At 48.2% G+C, this 19,606-nt stretch overlaps 1 protein-coding gene across 2 annotated transcripts; it reads left to right on the top strand.

Moving 5' to 3' along the window:
* The first annotated feature begins 752 nt into the window (after positions 1–752).
* On the top strand, positions 753–19,224 carry RMND5B (required for meiotic nuclear division 5 homolog B). 2 transcript variants are annotated; one of them, XM_047777950.1, is made up of 11 exons: positions 753–907; positions 1,084–1,203; positions 6,245–6,395; positions 12,033–12,178; positions 12,311–12,451; positions 15,591–15,691; positions 15,871–16,037; positions 16,925–17,090; positions 18,271–18,373; positions 18,465–18,619; positions 18,704–19,224. In XM_047777950.1, the coding sequence occupies exons 3-11, from the start codon at positions 6,257–6,259 to the stop codon at positions 18,765–18,767; spliced, it is 1,182 nt and encodes a 393-aa protein (XP_047633906.1). In that variant the 5' UTR covers positions 753–907; positions 1,084–1,203; positions 6,245–6,256; the 3' UTR covers positions 18,768–19,224. The 2 variants fall into 2 exon arrangements, with proteins under 2 accessions (XP_047633906.1, XP_047633907.1); XM_047777951.1 differs by lacking the exons at positions 753–907; positions 1,084–1,203; positions 6,245–6,395 and adding an exon at positions 9,891–9,923.
* Positions 19,225–19,606: the final 382 nt, after the last annotated feature.

The following is a 19,606-nucleotide window of genomic DNA, read 5'->3' as shown; positions in this document are numbered from 1 at the left end:
CCTGCAGAGGAAGGGGACCTGGGAGGGGGAATTCAGTCTTGGCCTGCGTTTGGGATCACTACTTCCTCTCTCCTCCTTCCCAATCCTTATTTCTCCCTCCTTAGGGCAATTGTGCAACCCGTCTCCCCCCAACTCCAAAAGGAGGGCAACCGATGGAGGGCAGCAGAGCAGGGGGTGGGTCTCTCACAGTAGAATTTAATTCTGTTGAACGCCCAGTGTGTTAAGTCCGGGCTTAGAGGAGCAGCAGGGATAGGGCAGAAAAGAGGAACTTTTCTTTTTAAACATCATTTGATATTTCAAAAAGAGAATCAAGGCGCTGTCGCGGGAAAGCCTAACCGTTGGATTGTTTACAGGCATTGTGTTGTTCAGTACTGTCTTTAATTTATTTTTTTATATTTTATTTTTTCCTGCTATACAGTATGGGGATCAAGTTACTTTTACATGTATACATTTTTCCCCCACCCTTTGTTCTGTTGCAATATGAGTATCTAGACATAGTTCTCAAATTTCTTTATTTTAAATGAAGTTGGAGGGCGGGGAGGGGGTAGGCACAGCCATTTCTGGTTTAAGACTTCTGAACGAGGCGCCGCAGTGCGCACACCCGCTGGCCAGCAAGTGGGTCGCTCGGATTCCTTCCAGCTGACGGGAAGGCTCGGGGCTCTGCCGGCGGCCTCGAGGGCCCAGGGGAGCACCTGCGTACCGTCCCGACTTCAGGAGGTGCGGCAGCCCTCTGCCGCGGGGATCCTGCGGGCGACTCCAACCTTGGCGCGCGGGAGGGGGAGGCTTGGCCACCCCTCCTCGAAGCCGCGAATGGGCGAGTCCGGAGCTGCGGAGCAACGGCCAGTAGCTTCCGGTTCCGATGGCAGCGGCGCGGCGCCGGAAGCCAGGGCCCCGGCTGCGGGACCAGGTGAGAGGCCACGAGCTTCCGGGAGGGGAGGTGAGACTAGAGGGCAGGGCGCGCCGGGCCCACGGACTGGGGCGCTGGGGGCCCGTGTTTCGCCAGACTCCCAGGCTCCGAGTCTTCTCTGAAGCCCCGCGAATAAGCCCCCCGACCAGTCCTCTTTGCCCTTGTTTTCTCCACAGACGTCGGCCCAGGCTGGGAGTTGGACCCTCAGAAACTCAGAACCTTCGAGGAGCCACCCTTGCTGGGGGAGTCGCTCGAACTCAGACGTCCCAATCTAGTGCGACCCGGCGGGGTCGGAGGTAACCCGTTACGGACGTGGGAGCCAGGCAGGGCATTCGACTAAAGTCTTTTGAAGGATGAGTAAGAGTTTGCCAGCAATTTGCATGTTCACGCAGGTGAAACTCCCAGTGGTGGCTGACGTCCAGAAAAACGGTGGGCTTTTACCTCGCTCCAGTTTTGGTTAATGACAAAAAATGTGACAAAAAAAAAAAAAAAAGGTGTGCAATGAGAATAAGGAACAGGGTGAATTGATAGAGCGACAGGTGTGGAGTGGGGCAGAGGGGGCAGCATTAGATACTGTGGTCGTCTAGGAGAGCGTCTCTGGAGAAATGACGTTTGCGTTTGAGACCCTGATAAGGAACTAGCCACAGGAAGATCTGGGAGTAGAGTGTTCCAGGTAGAGGGAACAGCCAGTGCAAAAGCTCTGAGGTAGACATAAACTGATGTTCAAGAAATAGAAGGAAGGAGTTCCCGTCGTGGCGCAGTGGTTAACGAATCCGACTAGGAACCATGAAGTTGTGGGTTTGATCCCTGGCCTTGCTCAGTGGGTTAAGGATCCGGCGTTGCCATGAGCGATGGTGTGGGTCGAAGACGCAGCTCGGATCCCGCGTGGCTGGTGGCTACAGCTCCGATTCAACCCCTAGCCTGGGAACCTCCATATGCCACGGATGCGGCCCTAAAAAAGGCAAAAAGACAAAGAAAAGAAATGGAAGGAAGGCTAGTGTGGTTGGAATATGGCCATTGAGGGGGAGAATGGTAGGAGCTGAGAGAGAGGTGGTTGGGAGTTGGCTTACATAGAGATTTTGGGCATAAAAAGGGTGGTGGAGTTCCTTGGTGGCTCAGTGGTTTAAGGATCCAGTGTTGTCACTGGTGCAGATTCAATCCCTGGCCTGGGAACTTCTGCATGCCTTGGGCGTGGCCAAAAAAAGAAAAAAAGAAGGGTTTTTATTCTAAGTACAGTGGGAATCTATTGGGTTTTAAACAGAGGAGTGATGTGTAGGGTGAAAATGGATAAAGGTGGGGGTGCAAAAGATGAAGGGTTGGGCCAGCAGAGGCTGTTCAGTTCAGTGTCAGACAAAGGGGACCTTTCTGTAATGTGTGCACATTTCCCTTCTTCCTCCCTGGCACCAAAAAGGGCCCTCTTGTTTTAGGATACTGAACACTGGAGACAAAACCCATATGCCTGCCTTGGTGGGGATTTTAATATTTCTTCCTGCCTAACCCTGGCAGGTTTGAGCTCAGGCCCCCTAGTTAGGAAGTGGATGCACCCACTGTGGACCAGGGCACTGAAGGGAGAGAGGATGAGATTGGATTCCAGCCCTGAGCAGCCCACAGTCTAGTGTGGGGAGGCGGACGAGTGAGTAGGCATGCTGCAGTGCTGGGAACTCAGATGTGTGTGGTATGGACACCCTCAACAAAGGTTTTGTTTGTGAAGCAGAGGAGGAGGCAGGGAGATTTCGTTGAGGAGCTGATGATAAAACTGCATCTTGTGTTCTCCGTGCAGGAAAGTGTTGAGGGCACTCTGAACAGCTTGTGCGAAGGAAGTGAAAGTGCAGTTGCAAAGGGCTTGTATGTGGTGATGAGTAAAGGGGTGATGGGATCTGATGTGTTGTTTTGGAAGGGTCACCCTGGTAGGTGATTTCTGTCCAAGTGAAACCTTAGGGAGGTGGGCTTAGGACAGTGGAATTGAACTTCCCTGGATTAATCCTGAAGACAGACTCATACACTCCTCTATCCTTGTGCCTGGTGAAGATGACTGACTGATTAAGGCAGAATGCTTCACCTTGGACACTCTGAATTGGCCTCTTAATCTTTTCAGGTGAAATAACTGCAAGCAGTTCTGCTTTCCCATCTTGTTTATTTTATTTACAATTTTTTTTTATTGAGGTAATCACACTTCTCAGTTCACGATACATTTAACTGGTCCCTGCAGGGCCTTTTTCTCCTTTGCATTTATTTACTTATTCTCTTTTACCCCCATTCCTCCCTTCTCCCTGCACTGTAGCAAACCACTCTGATGTGTTCAGCATATATCCTTTTTTTTGGTTGTGTCCTTGGTTGTATGCATATATTTTTAATCTCTATAAATGGTATTCTGCCTGGGCTTCATTTTGTTTCTTTTTTTTCCCCTTCAGTACTATGTTTTGGGATCTTTTTGATGTTGCTGTGAGTATATCTGGAACCTGATTTCTTTCTTTTTTTCTTTCTTTTTTTGTCTTTTTTAGCTATTTCTTGGGCCGATCCCGTGGCATATGGAGGTTCCCAGGCTAGGGGTCGAATTGGAGCCGTAGCTGCCAGCCCATGCCAGAGCCACAGCAACACTGGATCCGAGCCACGTCTGCAGCCTATACCACAGCTCACGGCAACGCCGTATCGTTAACCCACTGAGCAAGCGCAGGGACCGAACCCGCAACCTCGTGGTTCCTAGTCGGATTCGTTAACCACTGCGCCACGATGGGAACTCCTGAAACCCGATTTCTTAGTGCTACTCAGGTTTCCATAGATGCATCCCCCACATTTTACCTCCTTGACTTATGGTTTCCTCCAGTGATGGGGCCCCTAGCTTGTTTCCTACTCCCTGCCACGACCCTGTGATGAAAATTCTTGTACCCATCATCTTCCTAGCTTTAGTATAATTTCAAGGTGCTGGCTTGGGCTTCTCTTTAATGATCCTAGCATTAGTTGATGTCTGACAGGGCCAGACTATTTTCCTCGGTGGGGTCCTAACCTTTCCTGAGCTGTGTTTATTTGTGGTAGATGGTGATTCTGGTTTCTAGACACTCTTGGTAAACATTCTTTTGTACGGCCCTCTTTCCTAGTTGATCATCTCACAGGCCCTGTGGTTGCCTTCCTGTTTCTTGTCATCATTAATCATTGCTGTATACTCATTCCAATCACAGATATTGGCTGCTTTCCTTTCCTGGTGAGATGGTGGCCTGTTAAGCTGGTCCAGATTGGACTGTGATGTGAAGTGCTTCAGAGACGTGAAGGGGTCTGGAGCCCAGAGCCAGACGCCCAGCTTTGGTTCCAGGTCCTATACTTTCCAGCTACGTGACCTTGGGCAATTTATTTAATCTTTCCCAGTTTCATTTTCTCATCTCTAAAGCGAATCTAATCATTGTACCTTCCTCATAGTGTTTTTGTAAGAATTAAGTAAGTTAGTTAATGCATGCCAAATCATTAGGACAGTGAGTGTCACATAATAAGCTCCTATGAAATATTAAATATTAATAGCAATAATAATATTATTATAATACTATTTCTGACAGGTGTCCCTGTTATATTTTGCTTGTAATGGCTCATATCCAGTTATAAGGTATTTCCTCAGGGGACATGAAGAGGAGGGCATGTCTTCTAGACACCATGATTATAAAGTCTAGTGTGAGAGCATCAACCATAAGGAGGGAGGGCATAAATACATGTCAGGGCTTGGGTACCATTTCTTTATCACTCATCCCTTGCCTGATTAGTGGCTTTGGGCTGGGCTGAGATGATGAGGCCAGGACTGATGGTGCTGGTGGGAATGGGAAGAGAGTCTGGTGAAACTGGGAGAATCCCAGTGACCACTTTAGACACAGGATTCTCTTTGTGGTGTTACTTTATATCCTTCTTTGAGAAAGTGAACATCTGGCTAGATGGCTGGATTTGAGTGTTTGACAGAGCCTCTCATTTTAAATCCCTTCTTAATATAATTTCAAGATGCCGGCTTGGGCTTCTCTTTAATGATCCTTAAAGAGGGATGGGGAGCAAAATCACTGCAACCACCATTTTGAGGATTGTCCATGCATATGTTCATTGTCAGAGGCTACTCTGGAGTGGAGTAGTGGCTCGTGTGGAAGGAACTTAGGGATGGGACATAAGTGGTAGGAAAGGTGGGACAAGAAAAGTCAACTTTCAACAGTGTAATGATGAGTGAAGGTTGTGTTACAACAGTATAATGAGGACGGAAGGGGGAGTTCCCACTGTGGGTTAGTGGTAACAAACGTGGCTAGGATCCACAAGGACTCAGGTTTGATCTCTGGCCTTGCTCAGTGGGTTAAGGATCCAGCATTGCAGTGATCTATGGTGTAGGTCGCAGATGTGGCCTGGATCCCACATTGCTGTAGCTGTGGTGTAGGCTGGTAGCTGCAGCTGTGATTCAACCCCTGGCCTGGGACCTTCCATATGTCACGGGTGTGACCCTAAAAAGACAAAAACAAGCAAACAGAAGGAAGGTTGTGAGGACCTGGTGGGAAAGGCAGGCCCTTAAACAGATCATTGCCAGTGATAAATAGTGAAGTAGAAGGGTGCTGAGTGTGAGTGGAGGGAGCCAGGTGGGAGCAGGTTAGGGATGGCTATGGAAGAACGTGACCTCTGAGCTGCCTTGAAAAGGATGAGCCAGCTTCTCAAATACTCAAGGCAGTGAGGAGTGATGGAGAACTTTCCAAGACAGAACCGTGAGAGCAGGGGAACACGAGGTGCCTGTCCGTGGGCAAGTGGTGGGGAGGCGGAGGCAGGAGCGGTGGACAAGGCCTGTCAGGCCATCGTGGTCAGTGTTGTTCCTAGGTCTGTGCTTTCACGTATCAGCCATTCAAGGACTGCCTTCATGGCTTCTGTCACTGTAGTGCCTGGAAAGCTAGTTCTACTAACTGAAGAGAAGGTGGCCGCTCCTGTGGCAGGTGGAAGTTCCTACATGAAAATACATGAAATATGAAGACATGCAGTGTATGTGCAGATTTCTCTTTAGCATGGATAGTATTGCCTGCTGAGGGCTCTGCAAGCCCTGCTCTCTTTTTTTTTTTTTTTTTTTTGATAAAAAAAAAGTGAACAGGATTCTAATGAAAAGAGTTGAAAACAGAGTAACTTTCTCACCAGGACTCAGAAAACTCCATCCTTACGCCTGTCTGCACCCTTCAGTGGGTACCCTGGCTAGGGGTGATGGAAGCTGTGTACAGATATGCTAAACTGGGAATTTCTATGTGATGCTATGGAAATGGTGGGGGGATCTGGGAGCCCTCCTCACTGTGCCTCTTTGGCCCAGGTGGGGCCTGACGCAGTGGACACCCTACCCTGTGCCCCCAGGCAGAGGTCACCATGGAGCAGTGTGCGAGCGTGGAGAGAGAGGTGGACAAGGTCCTGCAGAAGTTCCTGACCTACGGGCAGCACTGTGAGCAGAGTCTGGAGGAGTTGTTGCGCTACGTGGGCCAGCTGCGGGCCGAGCTGGCCAGCGCGGGTGAGTGTCCCCCCCAAGAGCCCCAAACCTGCTTCTCTAAGGGACCCCAATGATACTTGGTGATGGGTTTCTGGAAGGATGTGGTTAGGGCATTGATACTTGGATCCCTAGGCCTCCTTGCAGGAGGATAATGGAAGTCTCTACGCTGTTTTCAAAAGCCCAACAGAAATTATTAATTTTGGAGTTCCTGTCATGGCTCAGCTGTATTGAACCTGACTAGTATCCATGAGGTTGCAGGTTTGATCCCTGGCCTTGCTCAGTGGGCTAAGGATTCAGCGTCACTGTGACCTGTGGTGTAGGTCACAGATGTGGCTTGGATCCCACATTGCTGTGGCTGTGGTGTAGGCTGGCATCTGTAGCTCCGATTCAACCCTTAGCCTGGGAACTTCCATATGCTGCAGTAGCAGCCCTAAAAAGACCAAAAAAAAAAAAAAGAAAAAAGAAAAAATTATTAATTTACCTATGATTATTTTCATTTAGGTTTTGGGTTTTGGGGGGGAATTTTTTGGCCGCACCTATGGCCTGTGGAAGTTCCCAGGCCAGGAATCAAACCTATGCCCAGCAGTGACCTGAGCTACTGTAGTGACAATGCTAGATCCCAAATCCACTGAGCCACCAGAGACTCCTAAATTTTGTTTTTATTTTTCTTTTCTACTTTGAATTTTTGAGACGTTTGAAGACAATTTCAGTTTTACAAAAAGTTTCCAAAATAGTATAAAGAGTTCGTATATACTCTTTACCAAGTATATACTAGCATTCACCACTGCTAGTATGTTGCCGTATTTGCTTTATCAGTTCTGTTGCATGTTGCTTTTTTTGTTTTTTGTTTTCATTTTTGGCTGCCCTGAGGCATGTGGAGCTCCCAGGCCAGGGATCAGAGCAGAGCTGCAGTTGAGACCTAAGCCACAGCTTCAGCAACGCCAGATCCTCAACCCACTGAATTGAACCTGCGTCCTAGTACTCCCAAGATGCCTCTGATCATGTTGCGCCACAGTGGGAGCTCTTCTCTTGCATATTCTTATTACTTTTTAAACCATTAGAAAGTAAGCTGGGGAGTTCCCTTCATAGCTCAGGGGTTAATGAACCTGGCTAAGATCCATGAGGATGCAGTTTCCATCCCTGGCTTTGCTCAGTGGGTTAAGGATCCAGCATTGCCGTGAGCTGTAGTGTCGTAGATGTGGCTTGGATCCAGCATGCTGTGGCTGTGGTGTAGGCCGGTGGCTACAGCTCTGATTTAATGCCTAGCCTGGGAACCTCCATATGCCTCAGATGCGGCCCTAAAAAGCAAAAAAAAAGAAAGAAAGAAAAGAAAGAAAGTAAGCTGTAGATGTCACATCCTTTTGCCCTTAAACTTCAGTGTTTATTTCCTAAGATCAAGGGCATTCTCTTACATAAATACAGTATAGTTATTAAAATCAAGAAATTAAACATTAATATAATATAACCTGATGAGTATAGCTCATATTTCAATTTTATTTTTCTTTTTACTGCCACACCTACAGCATATGGAAGTTCTTGGGTTAGGGGTTGAATTGGAGCTACGCTCTGGCCTATGCCACAGCCACAGCAATAACGGATCCAAGGCGCATCTCTGACCTTTGCTGCAGTTTGAGGCAACACCAGATCCTTTACCCACTGTACGAGTCTAGGATCGAACCCCCATACTCGTGGACACTATGACGGGTTCTTAATATGATGAGCCATAATGGGAACTCCTCTTATTTCAATTTTGCATTATGCAATACATTTTTTTTCTTTTTTGGTTGTCCCAAGGCATGTGGAGTTCCTGGGCCAGGGATCAGATCAGAACTGCAGTCGCGACCTACACGGCAGCTGCAGAAATGCTGGATCCTTAACCCACTATGCAGGGCTAGGGGTTAAACCTGTGTCCCAGTGCTCCAGAGAAGCCACTGATCCCATTGCACCACAGTGGGAACTCCTCTAATAATTTTCATAAGCATTTTAATTTTATTTTTCAGTCCAGGATCCAGTCCAAGATTCAGCACTGTATTTAGTTTCTTGTGTTTAATCTTTAGTTTTTTTAATCTTGGACATTTCCTCTACCTGCCTTTGTCTTTGATGACATTGACAGTGTGGAAACATTAATGATTTTGCAGAATGTCTTGATTTGGATTTCTTTGCTGTTTCCTCATCATATTTTTGCATTTTGGGCATGAGTACTTCAGAACTGATGTGTTTCTCAGTGCATCACATTAGGAGGTACAAAATATCAGTTTGTTCCATTATGGTTAATGTTAACTTTGATCACTTGGTTAATATGGTATCTGCCAGGTTCCTCTACCCTAAAATTAATCAATGTTTCTTTCTTTGTCTTTCTCTTTTTCCCTCCTTTTCTTTCCTTCCTTCTTTTTCTCTCTCTCCCTTTCTTTCTTTTTCTCTCTCCCTTCCTTTCTTTCTCTCCCTCTTTCTCTCTCTCCCTTTGTTTCTTGCCTTCCTTCTTTCTTTCTCTCTCCCTTTCTTTCTTTCCCTCTCTCTCTCCCTTTCTTGCCTTCCTTCTTTCTTTCTTTCTTCCTCTCTCTCTCTTTCTTGCTTTCTTTCTCACCTGTGGCATGTGGTGGAAGTTCCCAGGCCAGGGATTGAATCTGAACCACAGCTGCAGCAATGCTAGATCCTTAACCCACTGCACTGGACCAAGGATCAAACCCTTGTCCCTTGTCTCTGCAGCAACCCGAGCCATTGCAATTGGATTCTTTTTTGTCTTTTCTAGGGTCGATCCTGTGGCGTATGGAGGTTCCCAGGCTAGGGGTCTAATCAGAGCTGTAGCTGCCGGCCTACACCACAGCCACAGCAATGTGGGATCCGAGCCCCGTCTGCGACCTACACCATAGCTCACGGCCTTAACCCACTGAGCAAGGGCAGGGATCGAACCTGCAACCTCATGGTTCCTAGTCGCATTCATTAATCACTGCGCCACGACAGGAACTCCTGCAGTTGGATTCTTAACCCACTGCACCACATTGAGGAACCCCTAATATTCCTTTCTCTGGAGTTAATAAGTATTTAGCGGGGAGATACTTTGAGACTATAGAAATCTCCTGTGCTTTATCAAACTTCAGTCCACTGGTTTTAGCATCCATTGATGATTCTTGCCTGAATCAGTTATGAAGTTAGTTGCAGTGTGGGTGATTTTTCCTGCTCTATCATTTCATATACATTTGTTCAACCGTAAGGAAGAAGCTGTCCCCTCTCCTTTATTTATGTATGTATGTATGTTTGTACAAATTCTTATTTTAGTCATTGGATTATAATCCATTGCTGTTATTACTTATTTTGATTATCAAATTATTTCAGATTTGACCAGAGGTAACCCCTGGTTCCTGTGTCTCTTTTTTATTTTTATTATTATTTTTTTGCTTTTTAGGGCCATACCTGTGGCATATCGAAGTTCCCAGCCTAGTGGTCAAATCAGAGCTACAGCAGCTGACCTACACCACAGCTTACGGCAACACCAGATCCTTAACCCACTGAGCAAGGCCAGGATTGAATCTACGTCCTCATGGATGTCAGGTTTGTTACCTCCCGGTTACAATGGGAACTCTTTTTTTTTTTAAATTGAGCTATGAGTCACATTTAAAATTCTCCCTTTAAAAGTGTACAACTTAATGGTTTTTAGTATATTTACAAAATTGTATAATCATTACCACTATCTAATTTCAGAACATTTTCATCACTCTAAAAAGGAACTCCACCCATTAATAATCACTGCATTCCTCCTTGTCCTCCAGTCCCTGGCAACCACTAATGTACTTTCTCTCTATCCTTACCTATGCTGGACACTTTTTTTTTGTTTGTTTGTTTTTGGCTTTTTGCCTTTTCTAGGGCCGTTCCATTGGCATATGGAGGTTCCCAGGCTAGGGGTCGAATTGGAGCTGTAGCCACTGGCCTACACCACAGCCACAGCAACACCAGATCCGAGCCGCGTCTGCAATCTATACTACAGCTCGTGGCAATGCCGGATCCTCAACCCACTGAGCAAGGCCAGGGATCGAACCCACAACCTCATGGTTCCTAGTCTGATTCGTTAACCACTGAGCCACGACGGGAACTCCTGGACACTTTATATAAATGGAATCTTACAATCTGTGGCCTTTTATATATATATATATATTTGTAAATAACTCCACTTCCCTCTTGATACTTCCTTTGTTTTTTTAAATGATAAGCATTTTATTTTAATTAATTAGTTTATTTGGCCACACCCACTGCATGCAGAAGTTCCTGGGCCAGGGATGAAAACTGGCACACAGCAGCGACAATGCTGAATGCTTAACCCTAGGCCACCAGGGGATTCCTTTGTTCTTTCATTTAGATTCATCCCTGTCGTACCATGAATCATTACTTCATTCTTTTTTATGTGCTGGGTCAGATGGTAATTCTGTGTTCACCTTTTTGAGGGATTAACTGAATGTTTTCCAAAGTAGCCATAACATTTTATATTCCCACCAGCAATGTATGAGAGTTCCAGTTTCCCCATATCCTCACCAACATGTGTTTATATCTATCTTTTGATTATAGCCATCCCGGTAGCAGTAGGTGGATGGCCCAGCCACCACCTCCTGTTTGTATTAGTCAGGATTCATTCGGTTATAGGTAGCAGAAACCTAGCTCACACTAGAAGGTGAGGGGCTCCTGGATGTATAGACAGGTAGCTGAAAGGTTCAGTCCAGCCCAGTTGGATCTAGGTGCTCGTGTGATTCCTTTCATCTACAATGGCTTCATTCTAAGAGCAGTGCTCCTCTGAGGTGTCCATGGTGCTTTAGCAACTCCAGTTCACATTCTGTTTGTTTAGCAATCTGGCAGAATGCATCTCTTTTCCATGGCTTCTGGTCTCAGAGCTGAGATGCTCCCTGGCCCTTTTGGGTCACATTCCCTTCTCTGGGTCATGTTTTCTTCCCTGAACCGAGGTGATGCCATCTAAAATAGGGGTATAGATGCTGGGCCAGAAGAAGGGGCCCATGCCCTGTCTGCCCTCCTCTGTTCCAAGCCCCACATGCTCTTGGTGGTTGGTGGGGCCCCACCATGGGAGTGGAAACCACTGTGAGCCTGGCATCCTGAGCCAGAAATGTCCCTGAACTTCCCTGTCAGACCACGGCCTGCCTGGTGTCCTCTGGGTGAGAAAGAGGCATTTAGGTGGGGACAATGCTTCATGGTTCAAAGCCCTCCCACATGGCATGGCATCTCCTTCAAGATAAGGAGCCATCTGGTGTGGTGGTGAGGAACCCAGCTTTAGATCTAGCACTGCTGTGAGGGCTGGCAGCTTACTGCCTCAGCTTCCTTAGCTGTAGGACAGGAGAGGATGCATAGTATGGTGGGGAGGATTAAATGAGCTAAAACCAAGCACTTACCCACAGTAAGTGTCAAATCATCTTCATTTCACAGCAGCCTCCAAGGCCAGTGCTCTTATTCCCCCATTTTGCAGATGAGGAAATGAAGACTCTGAGAGATACCCTGGCTTGTCTCACTTGATGAGTTCCAAGTCACACAGTTAAAAAGTGGCAGGATATGGAGTAGAAGCTGAATTTTTTACTCCGGGGCTCAGGGCTACTTCCTGAGCCACCATGCTACACCAAGGTGTGCTCCTCTGTGTCCTGACTCACTGCCAGTGTTTCTCTGCAGCCCTCCAGGGGACCCCTCTCTCTGCCACCCTCTCCCTGGTGATGTCCCAGTGCTGCCGGAAGATAAAAGACACTGTGCATAAACTGGCTTCGGACCACAAGGACATTCACAGCAGTGTCTCCCGAGTGGGGAAAGCCATTGACAGGGTGAGCATGTGGGCGGCCCTGGACCTGGGGAGGCGTGGGACCCCTATGGCTAGTATGGAGCAGGGCTCCTCAGGAAGCCAGTGTGAGAAGTGCGAGCCTGAGTCATAGGGACCTGTCTCTCGTCCTCATCAGAACTTTGACTCTGAGATTTGCGGTGTAGTCTCCGATGCTGTTTGGGACTCTCGGGAGAAGCAGCAGCAGATCCTGCAGATGGCCATTGTGGAGCACCTGTACCAGCAGGGCATGCTCAGTGTGGCTGAGGAACTGTGCCAGGTAACGGGCCGCTGGGAAGGCACTGGGACCTGCCTGTTCTACTTACTACTTGATAGTTTCCATCCTTCCTCCCTTTCTTTCTATCTTTGCTTTTTTTTCTTTTAAGGCTGCATCCATGGTATTTGGAAGTTCCCAGGCTAGGATCAAATCTGAGGTGCAGCTGTGGCAATACCCAATCCTCAACCCATTTCACCACAGCAGGAACTCCAGTAATTTTCTATAAATTAGGTCCTTGTTCCTTTTTTTTTTTGTATCCAGACATGACTCAAATATGTGTGTCATCAGTCGTAGTCTGAAAGGGATACCTGTTCCCAGAGACCCATTTCCAGTGGACAGTAGGCCCAGCAGTGTGTCCTCCCCTTTGGACTGCTCATGGGAAGTCCTGTGTTTCTTCCAAGACTTCTTCCATACTTTGCTTGCATTGTAGACCAGCTCCTTAAATGGGTTACTATCTATTTTTAAAATTCAATTTAATTTATTTAAGCTAAAAGAAGTAAAAACATCTCACCCATTACCCACACCCCCTGTCCTCCGCATCTGGCAACCACCAATTTGTTCTATTTATTAGCTTTTTTTTTTTTTTTTTTTTAATTTAGGTATTCCTGTCGTGGCTCAGTGGTTAGTGAACCCAATTAGTATCCATGAGGATGCGGGTTTGATCCCTGTCCTTGATCAGTGGGTTAAGGATCTGGTGTTGCTGTGAGCTGTGTGGTATAGGTGGCAGACTCGGCTCAGATCCCGAGTTGCTGTGGCTGTGGTGTAGGCTAGTGGCTTCCGATTGGACCTCTAGCCTGGGAACCTCCATATGCTGAGGGTGAAGCCCTAAAAAGACAAAAGAAAAAAAAAAATTTAGATTCCAGGAGTTCCCGTGGTGGCACAGTGGTTAACGAATCTGACTGGGAACCATGATGTTGCAGGTTCGATTCCTGCCCTTGCTCAGTGGGTTAATGATCCGGTGTTGCCGTGAGCTGTGGTGTAGGTTGCAGACGCGGCTCGGATCCCGCGTTGCTGTGGCTCTGGTGTAGGCCAGTGGCTACAGCTCTGATTAGACCCCTAGCCTGGGAACCTCCATATGCCGCGGGAGCGGCCCAAGAAATGGCAAAAAGACAACAACAACAACAACAAAAAAATTTAGATTCCAAATATAAGTGAGGTATCTCTTTTTCTCATCTTGATATGTCTCACTTAGTGTAATGCCCTTGAGGTCCATCTGTGTTATCACAAATGATAGGATTCCCTATTTTTTTTAATGACTGAATAATATTTTATTACATGCACACACATTTTCTTCCTTCTTTCCTTCCTTTCTTTGTCATTTTTTTTTTTAGGGCCATACCCACAGCACGTGGAAGTTCACAGGCTAGGGGTTGAATCAGAGCTGTAGCCACTAGCCTGTGCCACAACTACAGCAATGCCAGATCCAAACCGAATCTGTGACCTACACCACAACCCATGGCAATACCAGATCCTTAACCCACTGGGCAAGGCCAGGCATTGAACCTGCATCCTCATGGGTACTAGCCAATTTGTTTTCGCTGAGCCACGACTGGAATGCCACATTTTCTTTATTTTATTTTTATTATTTTTTTTGTCTTTTCTAGGGCCACACCCACGGCACATGGAAGTTACCAGGCTAGGGGTCTAATCGAGCTGTAGCCGCCGGCCTACACCAGAGCCACAGCAATGCAGGCTCAGAGCCGCATCTGTGACCTACACCACAGCTTAGGCAAAGCTGGATCTCCAACCCACTGAGGGAAGCCAGGGATTGAACTCGAAACCTCATGGTTTCTAGTTGGATTTGTTTCTGCTGCGCCATGACGGGAACTCTCTGGAAGCTTTAAAATTCAGTTTGATGCAGTCCTACTTGTTTATTTTTGCTTTTGTTGCTTCTTATTTATTTATTTAATTTTTTTGGTCTCACCCACAGCGTGTGGAAGTTCCGGGGCCAGAGATCAAATCCAAGCCACAGCTACAGTCTGTGCAACAGCTGTGGCAGTGCTGTATACTTAACCCAGTGTGCCACAGCAGGAACTCCTTTTATTGCTTATTTAAATATTGCTACTTTAGAAATCGGTGCCCCTCAAAAGAAAATGAAAAGAGTTCCCTAATGACCTAGTGGGTAAGGATCTGATGTCACTATTGTGGCACGGGTTCAATTCCCTGGCCTGGAGACTTTTGTATGTCATGGGTGTTGCCAAAAAAAGAAAGAAATCGGTGCCCCTGCTATAAATAGAAAGTAGCTATAAAAGTATATATGATGATGGATTTCCCGTTGTGGCTCAGTGGAAACAAATCTGACTAGCATCTATGAGGATGCAAGTTTGATCCCTGGCCTTGCTCACTGGATTGAGGATGTGGCGTTGTCATGAGTTATGGTGTAGGTCGAAAACGCGGCTTAGATCCCAAGTTGCTGTGGCTGTGGTGCAGGCCGGCAGCTGCAGCTCCAATTCAACGCCTAGCTTGGGAACCTCCATATGTTGTGAGTGCAGCCTTAAAAAGGCAAAAAAACAAAAAAAATATATATGTGATGAAAAGTTATTAATTTCTAGTTTGTGTGGGTTGCCAGCCAGGATTCCGAGTGCCTGATAATCCCTTTCTTAAAAAGGAAAATTAGGAGTTCGTGCTGTGGCTCAGAGAGTTAAGGATCCAGTGTTGCGGCAGCTGTGGTGTAGATTTCCGCTGCGGCTTGGATTCGATTCCTGGCTGGGAAACTTGCGTATGCTGCAGGTGCGGCCAAAAAATAGGAAAAGAAAAAAAAGGGAAGATTAGTGAAATGACAAAGCAGCACTTGTTAGGTTATAAAGACCCAGGCAGTGAAAGTAAAGTATACTTTCCGTTAATAATTCGGAGGATTGAAAAGGAATCATTTTCTCTCCATGCTCCTCAGCATGGGCCTCCAGTACCCAGCAAGTGGGGTAGGTTTGCAGACTGCCTTCTGGGAGGCTAGCATGTAGCACTCAGCCTCCCAGAACTGAAATGGAAATAAGGGGGATCCAGGTGGCTGTCGGGAGACCATGGCTCCTCACACAAAACCTGGCCCCCTCTAGCCTGTCTTTGGTGGACAAGGTTTTATTAGGTGCAGAGAAGAGAATTTTGGAAACACTGTTCTCCAGTGGTGGATTGCTCTCTCTCCTTCTAGGAATCAACATTGAATGTGGACCTGGATTTCAAGCAGCCTTTCTTGGAGTTGAATCGAATCCTGGAAGCTCTGCACGAACAAGACTTGGGGCCAGCACTGGAGTACGTTGGCTCTTGAGTGGACCCTCGGGAGACAGGGCTTGTCTGTGCTCTTCACCTCACCCAGTGTAATTGACACGCCTCCAGCCCTGTCTCACAGGCCACATGGGCTTTTGGAGGCTCTGCCAGGCCCCTTCATTCACCCCACCAGCTCCACACTTAGCTGGCCCCTTTCTTCCCAGGTGGGCTGTCTCCCACAGGCAGCGACTGCTCGAGCTCAACAGCTCCCTGGAGTTCAAGTTACACCGAATGCACTTCATTCACCTCCTGGCAGGCGGCCCCGAGAAGCAGCTGGAGGCCCTCAGCTACGCCCGGCACTTCCAGCCCTTTGCTCGGCTGCACCAGCGGGGTACGTGCCCCGGGTGCCAGGTGGGCATTGCTGGGCTCTGGTGGATGTCAGCACATGTGGGCTTGCCTTTCCCATGCTGAGAACTCTGACCCCTCTCCCACTGTCTCCTAGGTGACCTCCAGAGTCCAGACCCTTCCTCCCCTGCCTCTGACACACCTCCTAGCTTCACCTCATACCACCTCTGGTCCCCAGCCCCTGCTGCGTGCCACACCCCTGTCCATAGCTCACCAGGCCTGCGTGTGCCCATGACATATGTACCCTCATGCTGCTCTGCCTCAGCACAGGCATGTCCTGCCTAGAAGAACCCTGCTTGTTTGACTCCGTGCGTCCTTTCAGCTTCCGCCCCAAGCCCTCTTTCTTCACACTAGGAGTTCCAAACAGTTGATTGAGGCTTACCTTCTAGATGTTCACAGTTAGTAACCATCCGACTGCTAGTAGCTTTTTTCTTTAGCTCCACTCATATTTATTACTTCATGTTTTATACACTGGGAAAACTCAGCAGTGCTATTAAGTCAACTAGATACTGCCACCTCCTGAAAGCTTTTTAAAAGGGAGATTAGCTAGTGTTGGAGAATAGAGACATGAGTGCCAGCCTGAGACTTGTTCTTTGTTGCAGCTGGAAGGATGGGAAGGGAACCAAAACTCCTTGCTACCTGATGCCATGTGGTCATGCTTCCCCTTGTCCTACAAAAGCAGCCCTGAGACCCCGCTTCACCACTAGATTTTAGGGAAAACCAGTTCTGCCAGCAGGCATTTTAATCTCCCACTACTCCCATGCTGCCCAGTCTACTCCCCATGCTGCCTCTGCAGCCTTGCCACCCCAGAGCTGGGTGTGAAAGGCTGCCTCCTGGCCCCCTGACACCCCCCTCCCCGCCCCCGCCTTGTAGAGATCCAGGTGATGATGGGCAGTCTGGTGTACCTGCGGCTAGGCTTGGAGAAGTCACCCTACTGCCACCTCCTGGACAACAGCCATTGGGCCGAGATCTGTGAGACCTTCACCCGAGATGCTTGTTCCCTCCTGGGGCTTTCTGTGGAGTCACCCCTCAGCGTCAGGTACAGCCGTCCCTGTGGAGGCAGTCCAAGTGACGGGGTTTCAAGGGAAACCCAGCTTGCCAAGGCCCTGCCTCATCCAGGGGTGGTGCTTGGTGCCTTTACATACCTACAATGGCCGTCTTAGTCATTCTTCTAGTTGGGAGTTACATTTGTTTCTATAGTTGGAGAAACTGAAATCAGGAAGAGTTGTGGCCCAGGGCCACCACTAGGTCAGTGGCAGGGTCAAGATTCCCATTTTGTAAGGCCTCTTGAATGAGGTCTGTGTTTCCTGCATCTCACCCCTGGATTATCACAGGTCCTTCAGTTAGCCCGGCTTTCTTGCCACCTCATCTCCCACACACTGCTTCCCTTCAGGGAGACTAGTGTCTGAGTCACACGTTCTGAGAGCTTTCACTCACAAGGCTCCTTGTCAGTAATATTCTTCTCATGGCTTCACAACAGACCTAGGAATTAGAGGTACTGTTATCCTCATTTTACAGGAGAAAACAGGCCCCTAGAGCCTCACAGGAAATAAAGGTCCTCTAGACCCAACCGCACCACACACTGCCACAGGGGTGCACTTTATTTAGGCTGGCTGTGGACTCCCAGGCCCTGCCCCAGTGCAGTGGGCTCCACCCTCTGTTACTGTGGACTCTGGGTATGGAACAGTCTTTCCCAGTGGGAACACCTGCACCTTAGACAAGACAGTTATGTTGTGCCCTGCAAGTCATAGATATTTGGTGCCTGAGGCTCCAGCCAGTCTACTCCCCCACCCCTCCCCAATCATTGTGAGAACTGAATCTGTTTTCCCCCAGTTCTAAGTCCACTGGTTTATGGAGGTGCACTGTGACAACAGAACAGGGTAAACAGGTGGGAGGGGGCCCTTTCAAACTGATCACTGTCCCTGTCTTACCGAGGACCTATTAGTGGTTTGGATGAGCAGATATCTGCCTCCTAGATGTGTCTTTTGTCTTTCCCATAGGTTCTCAAACTTTGAGGTGCATTAGAATGACTCTCTGGAGTTGGACATGTAACTACAGGTGGGGCTTTATGAGTGACCTAAGAGATTTTTAAGGACTGGTTTGATCAAGTGTCACTTTGGAACCCCGTCCCGAGTCACAGAGGACAGGGTGCTGGTCCGTTTGTCTCTCTGCTGGGTTCTTGGTCGGGGTCACTCTAGCCCCTGCTCTTTCTTCTGTAGCTTTGCTTCTGGCTGTGTAGCACTGCCCGTGCTGATGAACATCAAAGCTGTGATTGAACAGAGGCAGTGCACTGGGGTCTGGAGTCACAAGGATGAGTTACCGGTAAGGCCTGGTGGGGGCAGGCATGGCAGGAGGCGCTGGAGAGGACAGCCGCCACAGGGAGTGGGACTCACCACTCTGCTGGCCTCCCCAGATTGAGATCGAACTGGGAATGAAGTGCTGGTACCACTCAGTGTTTGCGTGCCCCATCCTCCGCCAGCAGACATCGGATTCCAACCCTCCCATCAAGCTCATCTGCGGCCATGTCATCTCGAGAGATGCACTCAACAAACTCATTAACGGAGGAAAGTGAGTTCCCTGCGCCCTGCTCCACCTGGGCTCTATTCTGCTGGCCAGCCCCCTGAAATGCTCTTGCTTCTCCTCGCTTTGTAGGCTGAAGTGCCCCTACTGTCCCATGGAGCAGAACCCAGCAGATGGGAAGCGCATCATATTCTGATCCCTGCCTGAGAGGAACTTTGCCGAAAGAGGTTTTTCACCCATGAACCTTGGCCTATCTCGGTGGGGGTGGATGGCTTCCATGGACTGTGGTTCATTTCATAGCAACTGGCTGAGAAGTGCTGCCAGGAGGGGCTGGAGCGGCCTTCTGGCAGAGGCTGGGCAGCTGGCTCCTTGGCTATTAAGAGCAGGGAGACGTGACCTCTGTATTCTGTCTCTCCCTCTTTATATTTGCTGTTGATTAAGAGAGAAGCAGAGGACCTGGTGGGCACAGCAGATGTCTTCCATCCCTGCCTTCCGCCGGGCCTCTTACTGCCACACCAAGGCTTGTGTCCACTCCAACCGCTGCACAGCCTCACAACTGTATGTGTCCATTTCCCACTGTAAATAGTCCGGGTTAGAACTGAATGCCATCGTTTTATAACGCTGAGCAAATATATTCACAGGCCTTCTCCTTACTTCACTTACCTTTAGCTTCACTGACAAAGAGCCCAGTCAGAAAAACCCATCCTGCATCTCTAATTAGAAAAAGCTGGGCAATAGCAGACCCTGGGAGGGTGTTACATATATAAAATCGTATTACCTCCATATTGGAAATGTAGGAAGTTGAAATAACTTGCTCAGAGGGCTCACGGCTTATCCAGAAGAGCATCTGGAGTTTAAACCATATTCAGTCCTCAAGCTCAAGGTCTTTCCAGTCTATGCCAGGGTGCCAGAGGTTTGGCTTCTGTGTGTACTGAGTTCTTTGCTGGGCCTTTGAGAACAGGAAGGCACCATATGTCTAAAATGTTTGAAGGGATTAGGTTACTGGGGCCATTGTGCCGAGCCTGGGGTTCTGCA

The sequence above is a fragment of the Phacochoerus africanus genome, chromosome 4 (assembly GCF_016906955.1).
Source record: "Phacochoerus africanus isolate WHEZ1 chromosome 4, ROS_Pafr_v1, whole genome shotgun sequence".
Classification (NCBI taxonomy): Eukaryota; Metazoa; Chordata; class Mammalia; order Artiodactyla; family Suidae; genus Phacochoerus; species Phacochoerus africanus.
This window is presented reverse-complemented; position numbering and strand designations above follow the sequence as displayed.

Excerpts from the sequence above, each read along its gene's own strand:
- RMND5B (XM_047777950.1), top strand. The coding sequence starts at position 6,257 with ATGGAGCAGTGTGCGAGCGTGGAGAGAGAGGTGGACAAGGTCCTGCAG. Across the intron at positions 12,452-15,590 it reads TGGCTGAGGAACTGTGCCAG|GAATCAACATTGAATGTGGA; the intron begins GTAACGGGCCGC and ends CTCTCCTTCTAG. Across the intron at positions 15,692-15,870 it reads GACTTGGGGCCAGCACTGGA|GTGGGCTGTCTCCCACAGGC; the intron begins GTACGTTGGCTC and ends CTTTCTTCCCAG.